Source organism: Triticum urartu, chromosome 5A, assembly GCF_056163025.1.
Source record: "Triticum urartu cultivar PI428250 chromosome 5A, HENAU_Tu73, whole genome shotgun sequence".
Taxonomy (NCBI): Eukaryota; Viridiplantae; Streptophyta; class Magnoliopsida; order Poales; family Poaceae; genus Triticum; species Triticum urartu.
In genome coordinates, this window is record NC_141877.1 from 146728864 (window position 1) to 146748085 (window position 19222).

At 41.8% G+C, this 19222-nt stretch overlaps 1 protein-coding gene across 15 annotated transcripts in view; it reads left to right on the plus strand.

The window, feature by feature from the left end:
- Positions 1-382: 382 nt before the first annotated feature.
- Positions 383-19222, plus strand: part of LOC147970627 (uncharacterized) — a 63983-nt gene continuing 45143 nt past the window's right edge. Inside the window, exons 1-6 of one of the 15 annotated variants that reach the window (XR_015604139.1) lie at positions 383-860; positions 1057-1256; positions 1458-1535; positions 1877-1955; positions 7598-17554; positions 17624-18171. Coding sequence is in view for 2 of the 15 variants with exons in the window: in XM_087525691.1 (XP_087381817.1) it covers positions 669-860; positions 1458-1521; positions 1877-1955; positions 7636-7693 (393 nt within the window). In the remaining 13 variants the exon portion in view is untranslated. Of the gene's footprint in view, positions 861-1056; positions 1257-1457; positions 1536-1876; positions 1956-4289; positions 4359-7597; positions 18172-19222 lie in introns of those variants that run through there. The other 14 variants (XR_015604142.1, XR_015604140.1, XR_015604145.1 and 11 more) reach the window with 14 other exon arrangements.

Consider the following 19222-nt stretch of genomic DNA (forward strand, 5'->3'; position numbering starts at 1 on the left):
GCTTCATGTCTGAATTTATTTACGAATACTCATTTACTCAACCAAAATTTATATATATATATATATATATATATATATATATATATATATATGTATATGTATGTATCAAAAATGTGTTTTTTACCAGTAAAATATTTATCAACTTTTATAGATATTTTTTGCGAGAAAACTTTTATAGATAGTATTTAAACAAAAATCCTTTTAAAGCATCAGATGATTATGACTATAAAAGAATGGAGTTTTTAAAAAAGAATGGGAGGTGAATCGGACATGGCCGGTAAAAAGAAGATACAGAGTATAGTATGTAATTTTGGTTCGGATAATACAGCGATCACTCACAATCTCTCGCATCACTGTGTAGTATAGTATTAAGAAAAAACCACCGGTCATCCTCTCCACTGCCCCTCACATTTCTTCTCTGGATAGTTCCCCACCGCCACATCACAATCTCCCCCGTTCCCCATTCTCTCCACAGCCGGTGCTCCCTGGTCAGGCAGCCCCCTCCCCTTCGTCACAACTGTCGGTGCTCCCTGGTTAGGCTGCCCTCCCCTTCGTCATCAGCGTCGGCGCTCGCTGGCAGGCCGCCCCTCCCCTTCGAATCAGGCCGCGGAAGTGGCCGAGGAGGCCCTCCAGCTTGGCATGCTCGTGCCAGCTCTAGGTACTGTCGGATGCGGATGCGGAGGCGCGGACTCGCACGCCCTACTCTACCCCGCTCCATCGAATCCGGCCCCGAAATGCTCGAGGAGGCGCTCGAGCTCGTCATGCTCGCCGGCGACGTCGGGCCCCTCCATCCTCCTGATGCCCTCGCTGTCGCCGCCATGAGCCTCTCCACCCTCTTCCACGCAATCGTCCGGGCCCAGGTAATCTCTCTCTCCAACCCCGCCATCTGCTCCCCCCCCCCCCCCCCCCCCCCCCCCCCGTCAATTCGGTTAGTCACAGGTGCATCACCTCACTGAGAAATCACCTTGTATATTCCTTTTCAAGACTGTAAATAATTTGTTCTGTTATAGGGCTTTGTTAGAAAAACTGATTTGACTTAGTATTATTTTGCTCTAGGTTGTTGCCCCTTCTGGTTGTGGATGGATCTAAGGGTTAACATGATGCAGTATCTTTTTAAAAGATGATACATTATCTTCATATAATAAAAGAAAGGAAGTTGGATAAGTTATTATTGAAGAGGAATTCAGTGGCATGTGGTTCTCAAGAGATAAAATGGAACAAGAAGTGCAATTCTCATGCCTACACTATCTAATCAGGTATCATATGCAAATTTTTAAGCATGCTGCATTCAGATATGACATTTGAATATAAAAACTGAGAAATATTTTTATAAAATGGAACCATAATGAGCGTCGCGTTTAATCTTTAGAAATTTTGTTTTTCTGTTAGAATGTTCCCTTTCAAGACTGTAATATGAGAAATCATCTGCTTAGTTGGTGGCTGTATTCATGATGCAGCCCTTGATGGTTCAGATTTCCCAAAGGAGAAGAAGGAGGTGTCGAAAGAGGATGGGAGCAACAAGTATGATTCGAAGAGTATGTTTTGTTGCATATCTTCTATGGAATGCTGTTGCTTGTAACAAAGCATGCCTTCTCTTTAGTTCCTTTATATGGAAGTAGCATCAAATTGGGATATGTGAACTCTTTTGACGCTTTGTGGGTCTCTTTAGTCTCTCCGGTTAATATAACATTCATTATTATTTTTAACATTATTTGTCTTTCACCTGGAGATTCGTTCTTTCTGGTTGTTTAGAAATGACAAATAGATGTAGCTCAGTCTGAGCATGAGTGATAGCAGTCTTGCAGCTTATGTTTACCATGCAAATTTTACTTGGAAGAAATGTTGATAGTTGTTTCTATGTTTTCAATGGAATCAGTTTTATTCACCCCATGGGAGAAGTTAGAAGTGGTATTCTCGGGAGTTCCCACCAGCTGGTTTGATGCATGTTGGAACAGGTATTCTCGCCCACTGTGGTTATCCAACATGTTAGTCTGTTACATGATTCGTTATTTACACATTACTATTTTATCGACGGTTGTTAGTGTTAGGGACTGAGAATACTTTTTACTCTATGATGACCACGTCGAGTCAAGACTAAAATGAAAAATAGTAAGCATGCACATGCAACGCACGTCTCAAACAAAACATGTTCACATGATATAATACTAAAATTATTTTTACAGAAAATTCACATCGCTACTAAATGTTATACAACATTGTTATAACAAGTTGTATGTGCAATGTGTATACAAATAAGCATGGTGTAAATAGTCACCTGGGGTATGGGAAAATATAGCTTTCCATCGCACAATGAGTGCATGTAATTAAAAACCAAATAACCAGACAAGGCACTGCATATATGAAATAAACACATAATGTGTGTTGAATGAATCAGTTAATATTGTAATGCATTTAAAAGATTCATACCAGTGTGAGTTTGTTGGAGCATCAGGAACTATGCATTCCCATTTAGAGATATCATCCTTGAATGTAGGGTTTTCAACTTCAAGCACAAGGTTTAGATTGTCGACCGCGGTTTTAAGTACATTCTTTCCAAAAGTAGGTATTGGTATCGGATCGAAAATTGAGACAACTTTTCTATTTTTATCCAAGACAAACAATAGAAATAACCCAAACATATACTAAGGCAATAAAATCTGCAATGATGAAATAGTTTAGAAATATATAGAATATTAATTAAGACCAAGTAAAGCACTGTTACAAATGAAAAAAAAAATCTTACCATATCACATTGAGAGATATGATAGTCATTACTGTCAGGCCAGCTATGAAACACCCGTTTCAATGTAGCAATTTCCATATGTTCATGATGACTTGAGTCTCGTGCATAGTGGAACATGGACTAAAGTAATAATGAGAAAATATTAGTGCAATGAGAAAAATATGTAGTACGTGATTATAGTAACTTACACAAAAGTTCAGATCCATATAGTGACATGGAATGTCTCTGAGAAGCTAGACTTCGTGGCGCGCTAGTATTCGCACAGCCATATTAAAGCAATGAATATCCATGTATTCATCATTGCTTAATATGTTTTTAATTTGTCTCAAATTTAAGCTAATAGGGTACGGATCAGAGCTTTTCACCCATTCGCTCCTGTAAAATCAAAATTCTGTAAATTATAATGACATCAGAGTAATTTGTTGGAATGCAAAATGAAATAAAAAATATGGCTTACTCTAGTAGAGTGACATCATCAACCATACTGATGAACAAGCAAAGTTCATCTATTAAATCATCGTTTGTTGGGTTGACAGACGGTGAAAGAATAAATGACCGCGAGATGAGCTCAACTTCTGTTGATGTATTTGATGTTTTGAAATTCTCAGGGGGTCTATCCAGAATCATACATTCTGTGGGATCTGTGTTGTTATCGTCCTCTTCCATGTCTCGATTTCTTATATTATCATCATTCAATTCTGAGTCCACTAAAATGACAGCTAGTTTTGTTCTAAAATCTGTCATATGTTCCTATTAAAACAGTAATGAGAGTTAAATAGTGATACAACATAGAATAAATATAATGATACACAGTAAAAAATACCTGTGTAGGAATGTCAGACAACATATCTCTTGTGAAGTACTCCATAAAATTTACCATCCACAGACCACAAGATGACCTGCATGATTACAAATATAAAACTTGAATAAACTCAATCATTTTTAATCAAATTTATAGATATTTGTATAAAACAACTTTTATAATCATCAAATGATCATGACTGAAACAAGCCGTGATGAAAACAAAATTTTCACAAACTTAGTGAACCGGAGATAGAATCACTTGCATGCTTGACTGAATCTAGTTGCTCTCAGGCCCCAGTGTTCAATGAGATAGGCATTGCACTATTTACCAATTTAATTTGCTTGCCTACAGCCACATGGTCCACAGATAGAATTGAGATATTCAGACTAAGTTTAATGATTTGCTGGTCATAATTACTGAATTTCACTTGGTGCTATCACTGTCAGCCTCTAGTGCTGAATCAGTTGGACACTGTACTGTTTACCAATTTAATTTGCTTGCTTGCCGACACATGGTCCAGAGATAGAAATTCAAATATTGAGACTAAAGTTTAATGATTTTTTGGTCATAATTGGTTCAGTGACTAAATCTGTCCCCAAACTGTCAAAATTGTATGTCAAAGCTAAAAAACTATCAAAACTTTGCTTTCAAGATGAGCCTAAATTCAGTAAGATGCGTGCGCAGCTTGCTTTCAAGATTGTTAAACTACTCCATGTTTATTTAAACTAATTCCTCCTACAGATTGCTGTCAAAATAAGCCTAAATTCAGAGTCTTCAGAAGTCAATTACTTTGAGCCTTTGAGTTAGAAGGTATACCAGTCTCTTTGCAGTTTGCTCTTAATACACTCTTCCCTTGGCCATGATGAGATGTTTAAGTCTTTCCACTTATCAGTTTTTAGTTCCACTTGAAGCGATGCATATTCGAATACATTTTCTAGTCCTTTGAGCTGTTGAATGAATAAATGACAAAGTATTAGCATCACAACCGAAAAATAACAGAAATCGTCTTATCAAAAGATGGTGTAGTGGGACTAATGACTAACCATAGCGGTGAGGTCTTTGCGGCTCATTCCTGGGCCTAACGAGTCGAGCACCTGGATGCATCGCTGCCCGGCATTTATAACTGCTAGGTACCAATGGAAGTGTTCAATGTTAACTGGAATGAATATCTGAAAATAGGGTTTTTGTTAGTTTAGGTCCCATCTATACAAACATTTATATGGAACTGAGACTCACCATATCATGTTCCAAATAAGTTGTAGCTCTGTTTAATACCCATCTTGGTGCGTCATCCCGTATAGAGCTAAATTCCTTTATCATCTTAGAGATGCATGCACTCTCTAAGAACACACTTCCACCTGACCTCATCTGTAGATGCTCTTTAGCACTTATGCAATGTATGTATGCGTATATGATCTGCAATATGAAGCGCACACCTTAGTCAGAGGAGAGAATAGAAACTCATGTTAAAACAACATAGTCTTTTCTGAAAGCTACATATACTTACTTCGTCGCCAAGAAATTCTTCGGGGAGTAATAGACGTTCTAACTATTTTCTTTGGAGATGTGAGTCATCGATGCTCACTAAATTTCTTTTATCGTTTGGTTCAGACATGATATTTTCAATCACGGACCAATCATCGCCAGTGCAGGCGTAATCTATCATGATGTAAGTAACACCATTTATTAATGACAAAGAAAATAAATGTAGCAAAAGCAGGGCATAGAAGGATTTGTCCGTGCCTTCTGGAGCCACCACGTAGTCGTGTGCTTTCTTAGGTTTGTTATGCAGTCGGATAGGCTTCCTTGTATGTGCCCCTTCCATGCGAGACGTTAGTTCTAATTCTCTGTCCTCAGTTGCATCCATTTGTTCACTTGTTTCATTGAAGGTTAATTCCTGGAGGCAACATTGCAAAGAATAATGGGTATGCAGGATATAATATACTTATAATTAGACCTATTTGGGACAAAGTAGTTGGAAAAGAAAAGATACCTCTGTCACTTCAGAGTCTTCGGAATCACTGGACTGCGTGCTCTGCTTTTTCTCCACTTCTTTGTCGGTTGTTCCATTTGATTCTCTCATTGTGTCCCCTATAGTGTCTGCCCCTTCGGTGCCAAATGTTTGTGCTAATTCCCTATCCCGAGCTGACTACATTTTTTTCACTTGTTTCGTTCAAGGTTAATTCCTGAGAGCAAGATTACAAAGAACAATCAGTATGCAGGGTTTAATATAATTAGAATTAGAACTATATGGGACATATAGTTGGAAAAGAAAATATGCCTCTGTCACCTCGGAATCTGTGGACCGCGTGCTCTTCTTTTTCTCCACTTCATCTTTGTTGGCTATTCCATTTAATTCTGCAAGCTTGTCCCCTACAGTTTCTGCCCCTTCGGTGTCAAATAGTAGTGTAGATTCATTGTCTTGAGCTGGCTGCATTTCTTCACTTGTTTCCTTGATGGTTAATCCCTGAGAGCAACATTACAAAGAATAATCCCTATGTAGTATCATAATATAATGAGAATTAGAAATATTTGGGATAGCTGAAATGGAAGCATGCCTTTGCCACTTCGCAATCTGTGGCCTGTGTGCTTTTTCTGTACTTCATCGTCGTCGTCTATTCCATTTGATTCTTCCTCGCTTCGTACCTGAAACACACATAATATGATATTACCCGGTACTTACTGGTTCTTGATCTCTTAGTAACTGAAACACACAATAATATAATATTCTTCAGTACGTATAGAAGAGCAAATATTATGAAGATGAATAAAGAATCGTAGGTATGATATTATTATACTATAGATTACATATTGTTTTGTACCCCCTGAATAAGAAGAATAATAATGGCATGTGAAATTAAAAACCGCCTTTGTCGGCTTGGGGTTTGTATGCTTGTGTTAGGATATCACCTCATCAATCTGCATATTTTCTGTATCTTCCATGATGCCTTGTTCTTCTATTGCATTTGTTGACTCGGTGTTCATATCTTCATCTTTGGTTATCATGGATTCAATCTGCATATTTTATGTATGCTCGTCCTTCGCTCCTTTGTTGATGTTTTCCTGAAAATCAAAGCATATATTATTATCACGTCATACACATTCAACCCCTATGTTTTGTTAGCTTGAAAATCGATCTTATATGTTGGGTCGTAGGGAGTACATCAAAACTGTATGCACATATCTGCTCATGTTTACTTAACATAGTGGTATCAGGACATCCTTTGCAACTAAATTTCATTATCTATTTGTTTTTTAATTGTTCAGTAAACTTTTCGAGACTAACTTGCGTGACTATTCTCTCTAGTAATCAGGTGGATCTTGCCCAAAGAATTTCCTAAGTCACATAATGAAATCTCTGTAACTTTGCGGGGTAACACAAGGCATGTTGATTCACTTTGTTGGATCACCTCTAGCGACTATGTTGCCTTGTAGATGTGAAATCGTGAATAGGATGTAATTATAGAGAGATATCATTATTACCACGATGATAGCAGATTGATCCGTAGAGGCCATCGGGGATTGTGATGCAGACATGGGGGGGACAATGGTAGTTCACCACAGACACATGTGTACGGCAAGATGGACAGACTTACGGTGGAGGAGGCCGGCGCGGCGGAGGGGTGTGAGGCGGCGGCAATCCTTCGCGAGAGAGGATGAAGGAAACCCTATGGTGCAAAACCCGTTGCTTCTGTGGGCTCCTGATTGAAAGATCGTTCGCTGTAGGCAATATGTAAGGCAGAAATCAGGGGAAGGACTTCCATAGCATGAGGAGGCAAGGGAATCATGATTGTTATCTCAGGCCCCACGCTTTCCTTTGATCTATCTTTTTTTGGCAACTCCTTTGATTTATCTCAGGACGCATGGTTTTTTTTTGCTTTTTTAATACCCTACGCACATAGAATTAATTGAGTTATTTTCGCAATACATGTTTATACAGAAATATTGGGTTCGGCTCATCAAAACATTTATCTATTCTTTGTGTGCTTTCTCTTACCTTTTTATTATGTACTACAGAAATATAATTCTTGTATCCTTTGTCTTGGCAGTTAGTTAATTATGTGCCCTCAATGGCCGTGTTTGATAGGAGGGGCCAAGGAAGTGTTTTCGGTTGTTTCAAGACTGAGCTTGATAAAACGGCATAATCCACTATTACTGAGATCAAACCATGTAACCTTGCAAATATTGTACCACAGCCCAAAGCTATTGGGACTGGTGACATCATAGGTTTCCATTTTATGAAGAAACCATCAAGGTGAGTTCTGTACTTATGTTTTATTATTATTGCTGCTCATGTGTGGTCAGCAAAATTGATTGCTTTCTTGGCCCTTTGTCTCTTTTTGTTCATTGTTGCTTATGCTGTCTTAAGTTTTGTGTTTACACATTATTATCGACGGTTGTTAGTGTTAGGGAATGAGAATACTTAGTACTCCATGATGACCACGTCCAGTCAAGACTGAAATTGACACTTGTTTCTTCCATTTATATGTTAGATGGATCGTTTCAATTTAGTTAGTTCACGTGCGCTTGGCAATTCAACCGGTTATATTTGAGACTGAGGTCGAACAATCACATATGCACTTCAGAGAAAAACAACCATCATAAGATTGCAATATTTCATTATTTCTGTGAATGATCCCAGCAGCTTACATTTTGCTGGTATAGCAATCTGATGTTCTGGAATTGACATAATAAATTGAAATTTCTACGTTCCCAAATGAATGATGTAAGTAATTAGAACATGAACGGAATAACAAGTGTGACACATTTAAAGCTTGTACTTTTTCATTTCGGGACAGTTAATATGTCAACGAGTTTTACAAATAAATCACACTAATAAACGACTCTGACATAAAGAGTTGGAGGTCACATCGACATCATTTGTGTTTCATGCCTATTATGTAGCGCGCTGTTATGAAAACCTACAAATAAAACAAGAGAAAAGTGTTAGATTCAGAGTTAGTTATATAGGTACAAAATCAAAGGTACAAAGAAAACACAAACTATTGCACGTACCTCACCCCTCTAAAACATCTCTGTAGACAATGTTTTTGGTGCTTCTCCCAGATTTATCAACCTCTTTGTTAGGCTTGGCTAAAATCCGTGTCGTCTTTCTTGAGACACCCCTAGACAATGCAACATATAGTTGGCCATGTGAGAAAACAGGTTCTGGAAGGTAAATACCGACATTTGGGATGGTTTGACCCTGTGCCTCGTTAATGGTCATCGCAAAACTCAGGCGAATGGGGAACTGTTTTCTCTTAAGCTTGACGGGAAGCGAGGTGTCCTCCAAGGGCGACATAGGGATCCTAGGTATGAACACCCTCTTTCCAGCATGCTGGCCACCAACAATCTCTACATCGATTGCATTATCCTGGAAGGCCCTGATCATAAGCTGTGTTCCATTACATAGCCCATTACGAGGATTGAGGTTTCGTATCAAAATGACCGGGTAGTTGATTTTTACTCTCAAGACATGCGGGGGCAACCCATTTGGTGTGATCGAGTTCAGGAAGTCAATTGTGTAATTATTCTAGAAGTCATCCTCGATATAGTCAAAGCTATGGTACACCTTTTCTTCGCCTGGAAACCTGGAGATCATCTTGTCATTCAGGTCATCCACATGCTCGTTTTTGGTTGAGAGAATTGCGCGTGTGCTCATGTACTCTCTCGACCTAGCATTGGTGTGCAGGGATGGGAAGACATCTTTGATAAGCTTGTTAATAGGTTCATCATCGTCGGTATAAGAAATCACAATGTCTTCAGGGAGATGCACATAGTTGTCGCCAATTGTTTCTTCCGTCCCATTGCCGATCCGTAGGAGGTATTCCGAGAACCAAGGGTCTGTCTGTGCCCGCATATTGTGTGTGAGGTGTATCTTGCGGATCTTCTGCCACAGATAGGATCTCAACAGTGTAGCATCATTGATTTGTGCTCTTGTCCCTCGGGTCACAACGGGGAGGACCTGCCTGAAATCACCACCAAAGACGACAACCTTTCCACCAAATGGTAAAGAACATTCCATTATATCCTGCAGCGATCTATCAAGTGTCTCGACTGCTTGACGCTTTGTCATAGCAACTTCATCCCAAATTATCAAGGGCGCCTGTTTAGGCAACTCTGCCGTACCACTATGCTTTGTGAAGCTACACATGCTGTTGTCAGTGAGCTTGATTGGAATTTTGAACCTAGAGTGTGCAGTCCGGCCTCCAGGCATTATCAACGCTGCGATACCTGATGTAGCAGTTGCGATCGCTATTGGACCCATCGAACGGACCTTTGCAAACAACGCCTTGTACAAGTACGTCTTCCCAGTGCCTCCTGGACCATCAACAAAGATCAAAGAATATCTGGCTTTTTTGGTTTGTCACATAATCCATTATGTTATTGAAACCAGCTAGTTGCTCATTGTTCAAACAGCTGAATAGATCTAGATGTTCTTGGTCCACTTTGACATGTCTCTCCTCTGTTACCTCTGTATTGTCAAAGTTAGAAGAACCATCTGCGTCAACCAGATCTGGAAGTCCATAGAGTTTAATATCCTTTCCCATGGATGCAGCAGATCCTTGATATCCCTAAGGACCATTTGCTCAAGTGTTGCCTCATTCGATTGAGTACGGCGATAAAATTCAGACATGGATGCTAGATGTTTGTCAAATAACCGACGGATTTGCGTTGCCTCACAAAATACAAATATAGTCGCAAACAACCGTCTAAGAGTAATAGGCATTTGAAATGTTGCTACCTTCGTCATGCAATCATCAAGTGTCCTGTCATGCTCAATGAGGCCTAATTGCCCACACGCCTCTCTAAAGGACCCGCATGCCTTGCCATTTACTGTTTTTAAATCATCAAATGAAGTGGCACCTCGGACATGGTTTAGGAGCACCCGCAAGTAGTACCTCTCTCCTTCAACAGGGTGTGCATGCACCAATCTTCCAATCTCTGATCTCTTATTTTTTCTCGGTTGCCACTTCTTATTACCGGCTATCCACCTATAATGCTCTGGGAACTCTATGTATAGCAATTTCCGTGCCTCTGGATACTTTTGGTTCATCCCAAAGTACTCGGTAAGCATGGATTTGGAAGAAGATGGCCGAGTGACAACATCTTCCAGATTTTCATAAGCCTGAAATGCGACTGTATGCATGTTTGGCAAATGAAGCTGGAGCTGCAACACAGCCGGGCTGACACCAAACATTTTAAAACCGAAAATCCTGTAGATAGCTTTGGGGGGAGATATATAGCGTGCATCCCTATATTGTCGAATTTCATCGATGATTCCCCCATCATTGATAATATCTTGCTCGAACGCAAATGATGCCTTATCATGCCCTTTGTAGATGTATTTGAATAAGTACTTCACTGCCTTGATGCTCGAGCATGCTTCGACATTAATGTGACAGTTGTATGTCATCAGCAGAAATGGGTTGCAAGGGACCACCCATCTATTGTCCAAATCTGCTCCTCTGATCCTAACTCTCACCCCATCATCCCTCCTTCTATAGATGGGATATGAGTCTTTCCCTTGTAATGTAGCATCACAGAAATCTCGCGGGTAATGAAATCGACATTGTCCATCTATCATGCAAGGGGAACTTTTCTTGAGCGCGCCACATGGACCATGCAACATGTGTTTGATCACCAAATCATGGAGAACAGGATATTTATTTTTGTCGGGTATCTCTGCCGATATCACCCGATCATAGTCATCCGGGGTCCTTAACTTACTTTTAGCTTTCATGATTAGAAGTATATGCTCATGAGGGAGGCCTCGTTTCCGAAACTCAGTGACATGTACATAAGCCGCAACTTCTTCAAAATGCTTACCCTTAATCAGTAAGTCCATCACGGATTGTTGTTTAGCTCTGTATACTCTTGCCACAAGGTCTGGACGGTCTTGTGGCAGCTGTGCAGGCAATAATTCAATAGTTATCTCCTCTCAGTAGGGATTGCATGTCATCGTGACAAAATAATCTGGTTTACCCCATCGTTGAACTATTGCCATTGCATCCAGGAACCTGCGTTGCATGTCACGGTCACCACCAGGAAAGGTACGTGGAAGCACGATTCTCTTGCCAATACGATCACCACGTGACTCGCCAGCGATGACGATGTCAACAAGGCCCTATAATAAATCAATATTTGACGCCAATTAATATACCATGTTGAAGCAAAGAGTGGCATATGTAATACAATTTAATAGTATAAACACAAGCACGTTACCTGGTAGAGGTCAGCGTGTATGACCTTTTGATTTGCTGGCTCTGAGTACCAGTCAAGCCTCATTGTCTCAATCTTGATGTACATGTCAACCGCCCACTGTTGAAAAAGGCGCCCCCCAAACAAGATGATGTTAAAAAGCTTTTTCCGGACCTGCAGCTTGAAGGCATAGTACTCCCTTGCGCTAACATATTCCCTTGATTTTGTGGCATTCATCTCATTGTCACAAAAATCCTCATCCGGGTTATCCTCGTAGTCATCTAAAAATTGTTTAACAACATTAAAGTTGGTATAATAGAATCATAAGAATACAAAAATAGGAATCGTGTCCAAAACCAGGAATCAGCTACTTTGCCATCTGCCACGGCAGACGGCAAAGGCATGGATGGCGGACAGCAAAGGTCTTTGCCGTCTGCCGCGGACGGCAAAAGGTCATGGCAAAGTAAGGTCCGGCAAAGAGGTACTTTGCCGTTTGCTTCGGGCGGCTGACGGCAAAGGGGCCTTTGCCATCAACAGCGGACGGCAAAAAATGCAGACGGCAATAGCGTTGTTACTCCGTTAGGTGGTTAACGGCGGGTGTCGGGGATATACCCCGCGGCGTAAACCGGCCGGAAGTATAACCCGGCCGGACTAGGCGTTTCATTGGTAAACCGCTAGAGGATTGGCGGTTTACGTGTCTGGCGGTTCATTGGTATGACGATTCACGAGCCTGAAGACTCATTGGTGACCCGGCGCGTATTCCAGATGGATGACAAGGCCCAAGGCCCAGCAGGCCGGTTTAGGTTAATGGTGGGCCGGTTTAAGAGGAAAGGCGTGAGGAATATTTACCTTTACAAGGAGTTAAGATCCGGACTTGTATCCGGTTTGTATTAGAAGGTAGACTAGTCCTAATCCTACTAGGACTCTACATGTAGGCCGGCCCTTTAACTTATATAAGGAGGGGCAGGGCTCCTCAAAGGGGGACGAGATGGACAAGTTCCATAAGTTGGACAAGTTAGGTTTAGACAATAGCTCTCAAAATAGAGCACTCTTGTAACCGTGATCATCATCATCGATATCAATGAAGCAGGACCTAGGCTTTTACCTCCACCGTGAGGGGCCGAACCTGGGTAAAACCTCGCGTCTCTCGTCCCGCTCAACCCCTCTCAAGCTATCACATAGATGCGTTGGCCTCGCGACTAAGTTCTGACACTAAGGACATCTGCTGTGACAATTCCATGACAGTTGGCGCCCACCGTGGGGCTCGCGCACGATGGTGTTGAGGTCTCGAAGGGATTTTTCTAAGGAATCGAGAAGCTCACGATTAATCGGATGGAGAAGAACCGGCGCAATTGAATCTACATCGTGGATGAGCAGCCGGCTGTTTGAGCATGAGCAAGATTATGAGTAAGAGATTCTAGGGTTATACGTGCTATACGACCACCGCACACACCATGGAAAACCGCCGAGTCCGAGTTGAAAGAAATTCCGACTACGACGCTACAAGTCCCAAGGAAAGTCCATAGCAGCGACAACAGGCTCAGAGACAATCAGCAATGATGTTTGCCTGTCAAAGAAAAGGAAGGAGCGCTTTACGTTAGGATCGGCTACCAGATCCGAATTCTACTCGATGTTGATCTCAGCCCAACAAGACAAAAACAAATCGGATAGCTGCCTAATTAAAGGGTGCACTGTTTTGCTGATTTAAAACTCCGAGGCATCAAATCATAAGCGGCTGGTGCAACGACAAGTTGGGTAAAGGCCAAAAATAAATTCATCAACCACAAGTACTACTTGGTGATCACGTGAGGTTCTCAATGGTGTGCCTTGTTTCATGCACATATACCACGTTCGTCTTGGCTCCAGGTCATGTACGCATCAGTGTATTTTCTGGTCAATGGAAAGTCAAAATAGCACACCACCACAGCGGACCTACGGCGCGGGATTAAGAATCAATGGCGGTAGGATCCGTCGCAGCAGCAGTGCACTCCTGAGAGCCGCCGCCCGTGTTTGCCTCTGAATCGTCTCAAAACCGCCACGCCACGCACCGCATCAACTGCAGCAACAATGAGCCGCCGCCGTCTTAGCACGCTACCGCTACATCTCTTGAGCCGCTGTACTGCCGTTGATGTCGCGTCAAATTGTCCACTGCTGAGTTCTTGAGCCACCGTGCCTGTGGCCTCTGGGCTGCCGGGTTCGCCCCGTGTGGAGGTACAGGCGTGAAAGAAGAAAAAAATTGTGGCCGGAGGATAATGGAGCAGTACATACATGCATGTATGTGTTGGTTCGAGGACATCAACCAAGGGGGAGCGTGGTGCTGCAATTGTTTTGTTTTGTTGTCATATGAAAGAGAAAAGGGGATGTTCGTTTGTGCTGTGCCACTAAACAGAACCGACCGCAGACGCGCCGCGCTAAGTCACCTCTGCCGTGTTGAGTCGCCGGAGACTCCAGTCTGCTCAAACCGCCGGGATATATTGAGTCGCCGGTTTACCTGAGCCGTTTTTGTCACGACGAACTGGTCATCGGTCGACCGAGTAAATTAGATGTGCGCAAATCACCGCCCGTGCAGCTTAATCTACATCAAACTGCCGGAGCCGCGTTGAGCCGCCCTTACCGCTTTGAGCCGCCGGGGTTATATTAAGTCGCTGGTCTGCCTGAGCCGCCGGAGCTATATTGAGCAGCTGGTCTGCCTAGGCCACCTCTGTCGTGATAAACGGATCATCCGTCGTCCAAACAAATCAGGTGATATCCATCCAAATTTGATTTATTAGCACATGTTGTTTTTGTCAAAAAACAAGTTTATCTTTGCCTTGGTCTACAATATTGTTTATGCAGGGCGACAAAAAGTGATATTATACCGCGGAGATGAAGGCACGCCAACATCTTTCGGCCCAGGTGGTCGTCGTTATTCAACGAACAACCACACCGGCTTACAGCGTCGTGGCCGTCTCTCGCGACCGCACCAGTTTACAACGCCACTGCTGACTCTCCCGTCCACACCGGTTTAAAAACGCCGCGACCGAAAAATCTGTCAGCACCCGTGACCGACTTGGCCGCGATTGTTTTCAGTTACACAACGGTGATCATCAACTCCACGGTGATAATTGCTGACCTGACGCATCAGGTGAAATCCATTCAGCATATTTTTATAAATTATATATTGCTTTCTTAAAAAAGCAATTATTCCGGTTTGCAAGTTGTCCCATGCAGGATTCAAACCGGTCTATATCACGGTTAATTATGAAGAATCTCAAGCCAACTCCTCAAGTCGCCTTGAGACTCGGAGGCTACAATGAAGAATGCCGGTTTAAAATCCGGTTCAAGGGAAATCTGTTCCCCTACGAAGCTCTGAAGCTCTCAAATCCGGTTTAAGAATTTCCGGTTCAAAAAGGAATTAACCTCTCGCAAGTTCGAGAAGAATTTATCTCTTGCAAAAAAGTTAAAGGTTCCCGAAGAGGACCTGCTGCCCTGATGCGCGGTTCACACATGGGTGTCCTGTTTTATGGGCTCATCTTCATATGATTACTTGGGGGCTTCCTGTTCAAACATAGGTGTATTCACCAAAGAGAACATGATGTTACTACCCTCTTGATGCGGCTATCAAGACAATATTATCATAAGGGGCCAAAGAGAGTCTGTTGCACAGCACAACTCAAACATGGGTATCCCTTGAGCACAGCTCACAATATCATTTGGGGGCTATGTTTGAACCATAACTACACCTCTTGATAGGCATAAGGGTCATCAGGGAAATCATTTGGGGGCTTGGTCGTATCCGAACCATAGCTACACCTCTTTATAGGCATAAGGCCACCAGGGAAATCACTTGGGGGCTATGGGTTCGAACCATAGTTACACCTCTTGATAGGCATAAGGGTCACCAGGGAAATCACTTGGGGGCTTGGTCGTATTCGAACCATAGCTACACCTCTTGATCGGCGCAAAGCCATAATTATGACTACATGGGGGCTCTGGTCATATCCGAGCCATAGCTTAAACCCTCTTGATCATACATATATATCATCATATATTACATCATACATCATCATTATATCATCATAGCATGCATCATACCGGTGTCTTTGACCCAGCTCGGTTTTCAACTACAAATTGTCAATATATGATAAGTTATAATCCGGAGATTATCAACCCGGTCTGGTTTTGACTACAAGTCGCCAGTATTATATATGGATAATTCGGTGTATTTCACAACCTGGCACAATTTTATCATAAACCGGCACAATATGGAAGTAGTTATCAGTACTCAAGATTTGGGTTATCACCCTTACTGCAAAAAGTTGGTAAAACCAACAATGTGATTCAATGTCACAGGTATCATATATTTCATATTTGATTATTCTTAAGTGCAGCCTTGGTTATAAATCCGGGTTATATGTTGGGCATTATGACCCGTCCGGCGGTAAACCGCCAGGACACTTTAAACTTGTTGTATGCAGAAACAGGTTTGTTATACCGGTCTGGCTTTGGACTATAAGTCGTCAATATATATATATATTTGAATTGCGCCATTGGAATCATGCGCTTATAAATCATTGGGTTATATTATTCAAATAGCCAAGTTTGGCTGAATTTTCATTATGATATTGAATGAATAAGGTTTTCACCGGATTATATTATCTTGAATAGCCAACATGGCTGGATTTTTATGGTTATTAATAACCGGTATTATTGAGGTTTCAAAGTCGCTTTAGCACAATGTTTATTATTTTATTAAAGGATATGATTTATTCTACAATGGAAGGAATAGTCCCGAGTCGCTCCAGGCTTATAACCCGGCACTTGGGGGCTATATTATTTCAGTTGAGATTACAAGTCTCATGTCGCTGCAAGCATGCATCATGATACTTGGGGGCTAATGCAAAGTCACTTTACTAGTTTTATTAAAGACCCGACTCATCATATTATAATGAGCCGGCCCTTGGGGGCTATCAATTGCTCCTGTCAACAATTCAAGGTACACAAGTTTTCGTCCATAATATTGAAGGATCCATTGCTCAGTTGGTAAAGCACAAAGCTCTTAAACTTGTGGACGTGGGTTCAAGCCCTACGATGGAAGCTACATTATAAGATGTTATTTTCATTGAAGTATATATCAAGTCTCGGTTCAGTATTATCTTAATGACCCGGCCCTTGGGGGCTACACATCACTGCTAAAATCTACATGCTTATATTTACAAAGTCCCTGCTCATTATTGCATACTGACCCGGCCCTTGGGGCTACACTAGTTGAAGTTTTTTATGAGAATAAGGCAATTTCAAGTCCTAGGTTGCTGCAAGTAGGACAACCCGGCACTTGGGGGCTACATATGTAGAATACTCAATTCTGACTATGATTGAGATGAACAAAACGGATTTCTTCAAGGTTGAAACACTTATTGAAGCAAGTCTTAAGTTATCACCATTCTCCTCTTAAGACTTGGGGGCTACAGGTATTATGCATATAAAGGAGGAATATCTTCATTTTATCAGTTTTGAGCAAATCAGGAAGATCAATTACATAACCCGGTGTCGACAACAATTATGACCCTGTGCCATCAATATTTATAAACCGACCATTTTGTAATATTAAACCGGCAAGTTTTACATCTTCAAACCGGTTGAATATCAGATAAGTATTTCAAGACCCATATTTCTTAAACCGGCGCTTTGGGATCTGAGTCAAAGGAGTTATTCTTCATAATATTTCTCTGTGACAAACCAATGTCGGCAAATTGATTATGAAGCTGGTCTTATGACCCGGACTTCCCAGAAGGAGGAAATAACAAGGACTTAAGGGTGATCAGGTACCGGTTTACAAGAATTCTTAACCCGGAGCATAACCTGTCAAATTTATTCTTGTGTTTATTTTGCAGCATAAGTTTACCATGGATAAATCCAAGCTAAACTTGGGGGCTAATGTCGGAGATATACCCCGCGGCGTAAATCGGCCGGAAGTATAACCCGGCCGGACTAGGCGTTTCATTGGTAAACCGTTAGAGGATTGGCGGTTTACGTGTCTGGCGGTTCATTGCTATGACGATTCACAAGTCTGAAGACTCATTGGTGACCCGACGCATATTCCAGATGGATGACAAGGCCCAAGGCCCAGCAGGCCGGTTTAGGTTAATGGTGGGCCGGTTTAAGAGGAAAGGCGTGAGGAATATTTACCTTTACAAGGAGTTAAGACCCGGACTTGTATTCGGTTTGTATTAGAAGGTAGACTAGTCCTAATCCTACTAGGACTCTACATGTAGACCGGCCCCTTCAACTTATATAAGGAGGGGCAGGGCTCCTCAAAGGGGGACGAGATGGACAAGTTGGACAAGTTAGGTTTAGATAATAGCTCTCAAAATAGAGCACTCTTGTAACTGTGATCATCATCATCAATATCAATGAAGCAGGACGTAGACTTTTACCTTTACCGTGAGGGGCCGAATCTGGGTAAAACCTCGCGTCTCTCGTCCCGCTCAACCCCTCTCAAGCTACCACATAGATGCGTTGGCCTCGCGACTAAGTCCTGACACTAAGGACATCTGCTGTGACAATTCCACGACAGCGGGCCTTTGCCGTCCACCGCTGACGGCAAATTTTGGCAGGCCTTTGTCGTTCGCCGGATGATGTCAGCTGGACGTCACTACACAGCAGGCCTTTGCCGTCTGCTGATGTAGGCTCTTTGCCATCTGCCGCGGATGGCAAAGCCTTTGCCGTCAGCCACTGTAGGCAAACTGACCAAATTGGTTAGCCTCCCAGGAAGCACAGTTGCCTGCCACGTGGCCTCTTTGTCGTCCGCTGCTGATGGCAAAGAGCCCTTTGCCGTCGGTGGCAGACGGCAAAGAGCCTGCATATTGTCTCTTTCTGTTTTTTTAATTCAACAATTTTCATAGCAAATATATATGACATATATAGATATATTTCACAGGGCTATTTAACAGCAATCATATCACATATCCAGCACATAAGTTTCATCCATTCATACATAAGCAAGTTTCATGAAGTTCCATCCATACACATTGTTCCATCCATATACATATTACAATGCAAAGTTTCATCAACGTAGCAAGTTCCATCATAGCAAGCTAGATACAATGCAAAGTTTCATCAAAGAAAAAGCAAGCACTCCATCATGGCAAGCTAGCTTCCATGAAGTGAATGAAATCTGCAAAATGACAAATAAGAAAGTTAGAAATAGGTGACTAGAAGAAGAAGACCAGAACAAGAAGTATATGTCATTTATGAGCTAACTTAGGTGAAATGGATCATATATGAGCTAACTAAGTTGAAATGGACCGTTTATGAGCTAACTTAGTTGAAATGGATCATTTATGAGCTAACTTAGTTGAAATGGGTCGTTTATGAGCTAACTAAGGTGAAGGGCGTCGTTTTTGAGATAACTAAGGTGAAATGTATCGTTTTTGAGCTAACTAAGGTGAAATTGATCGTTTTTGAGCTAACTTAGGTGAAATGGATCGTTT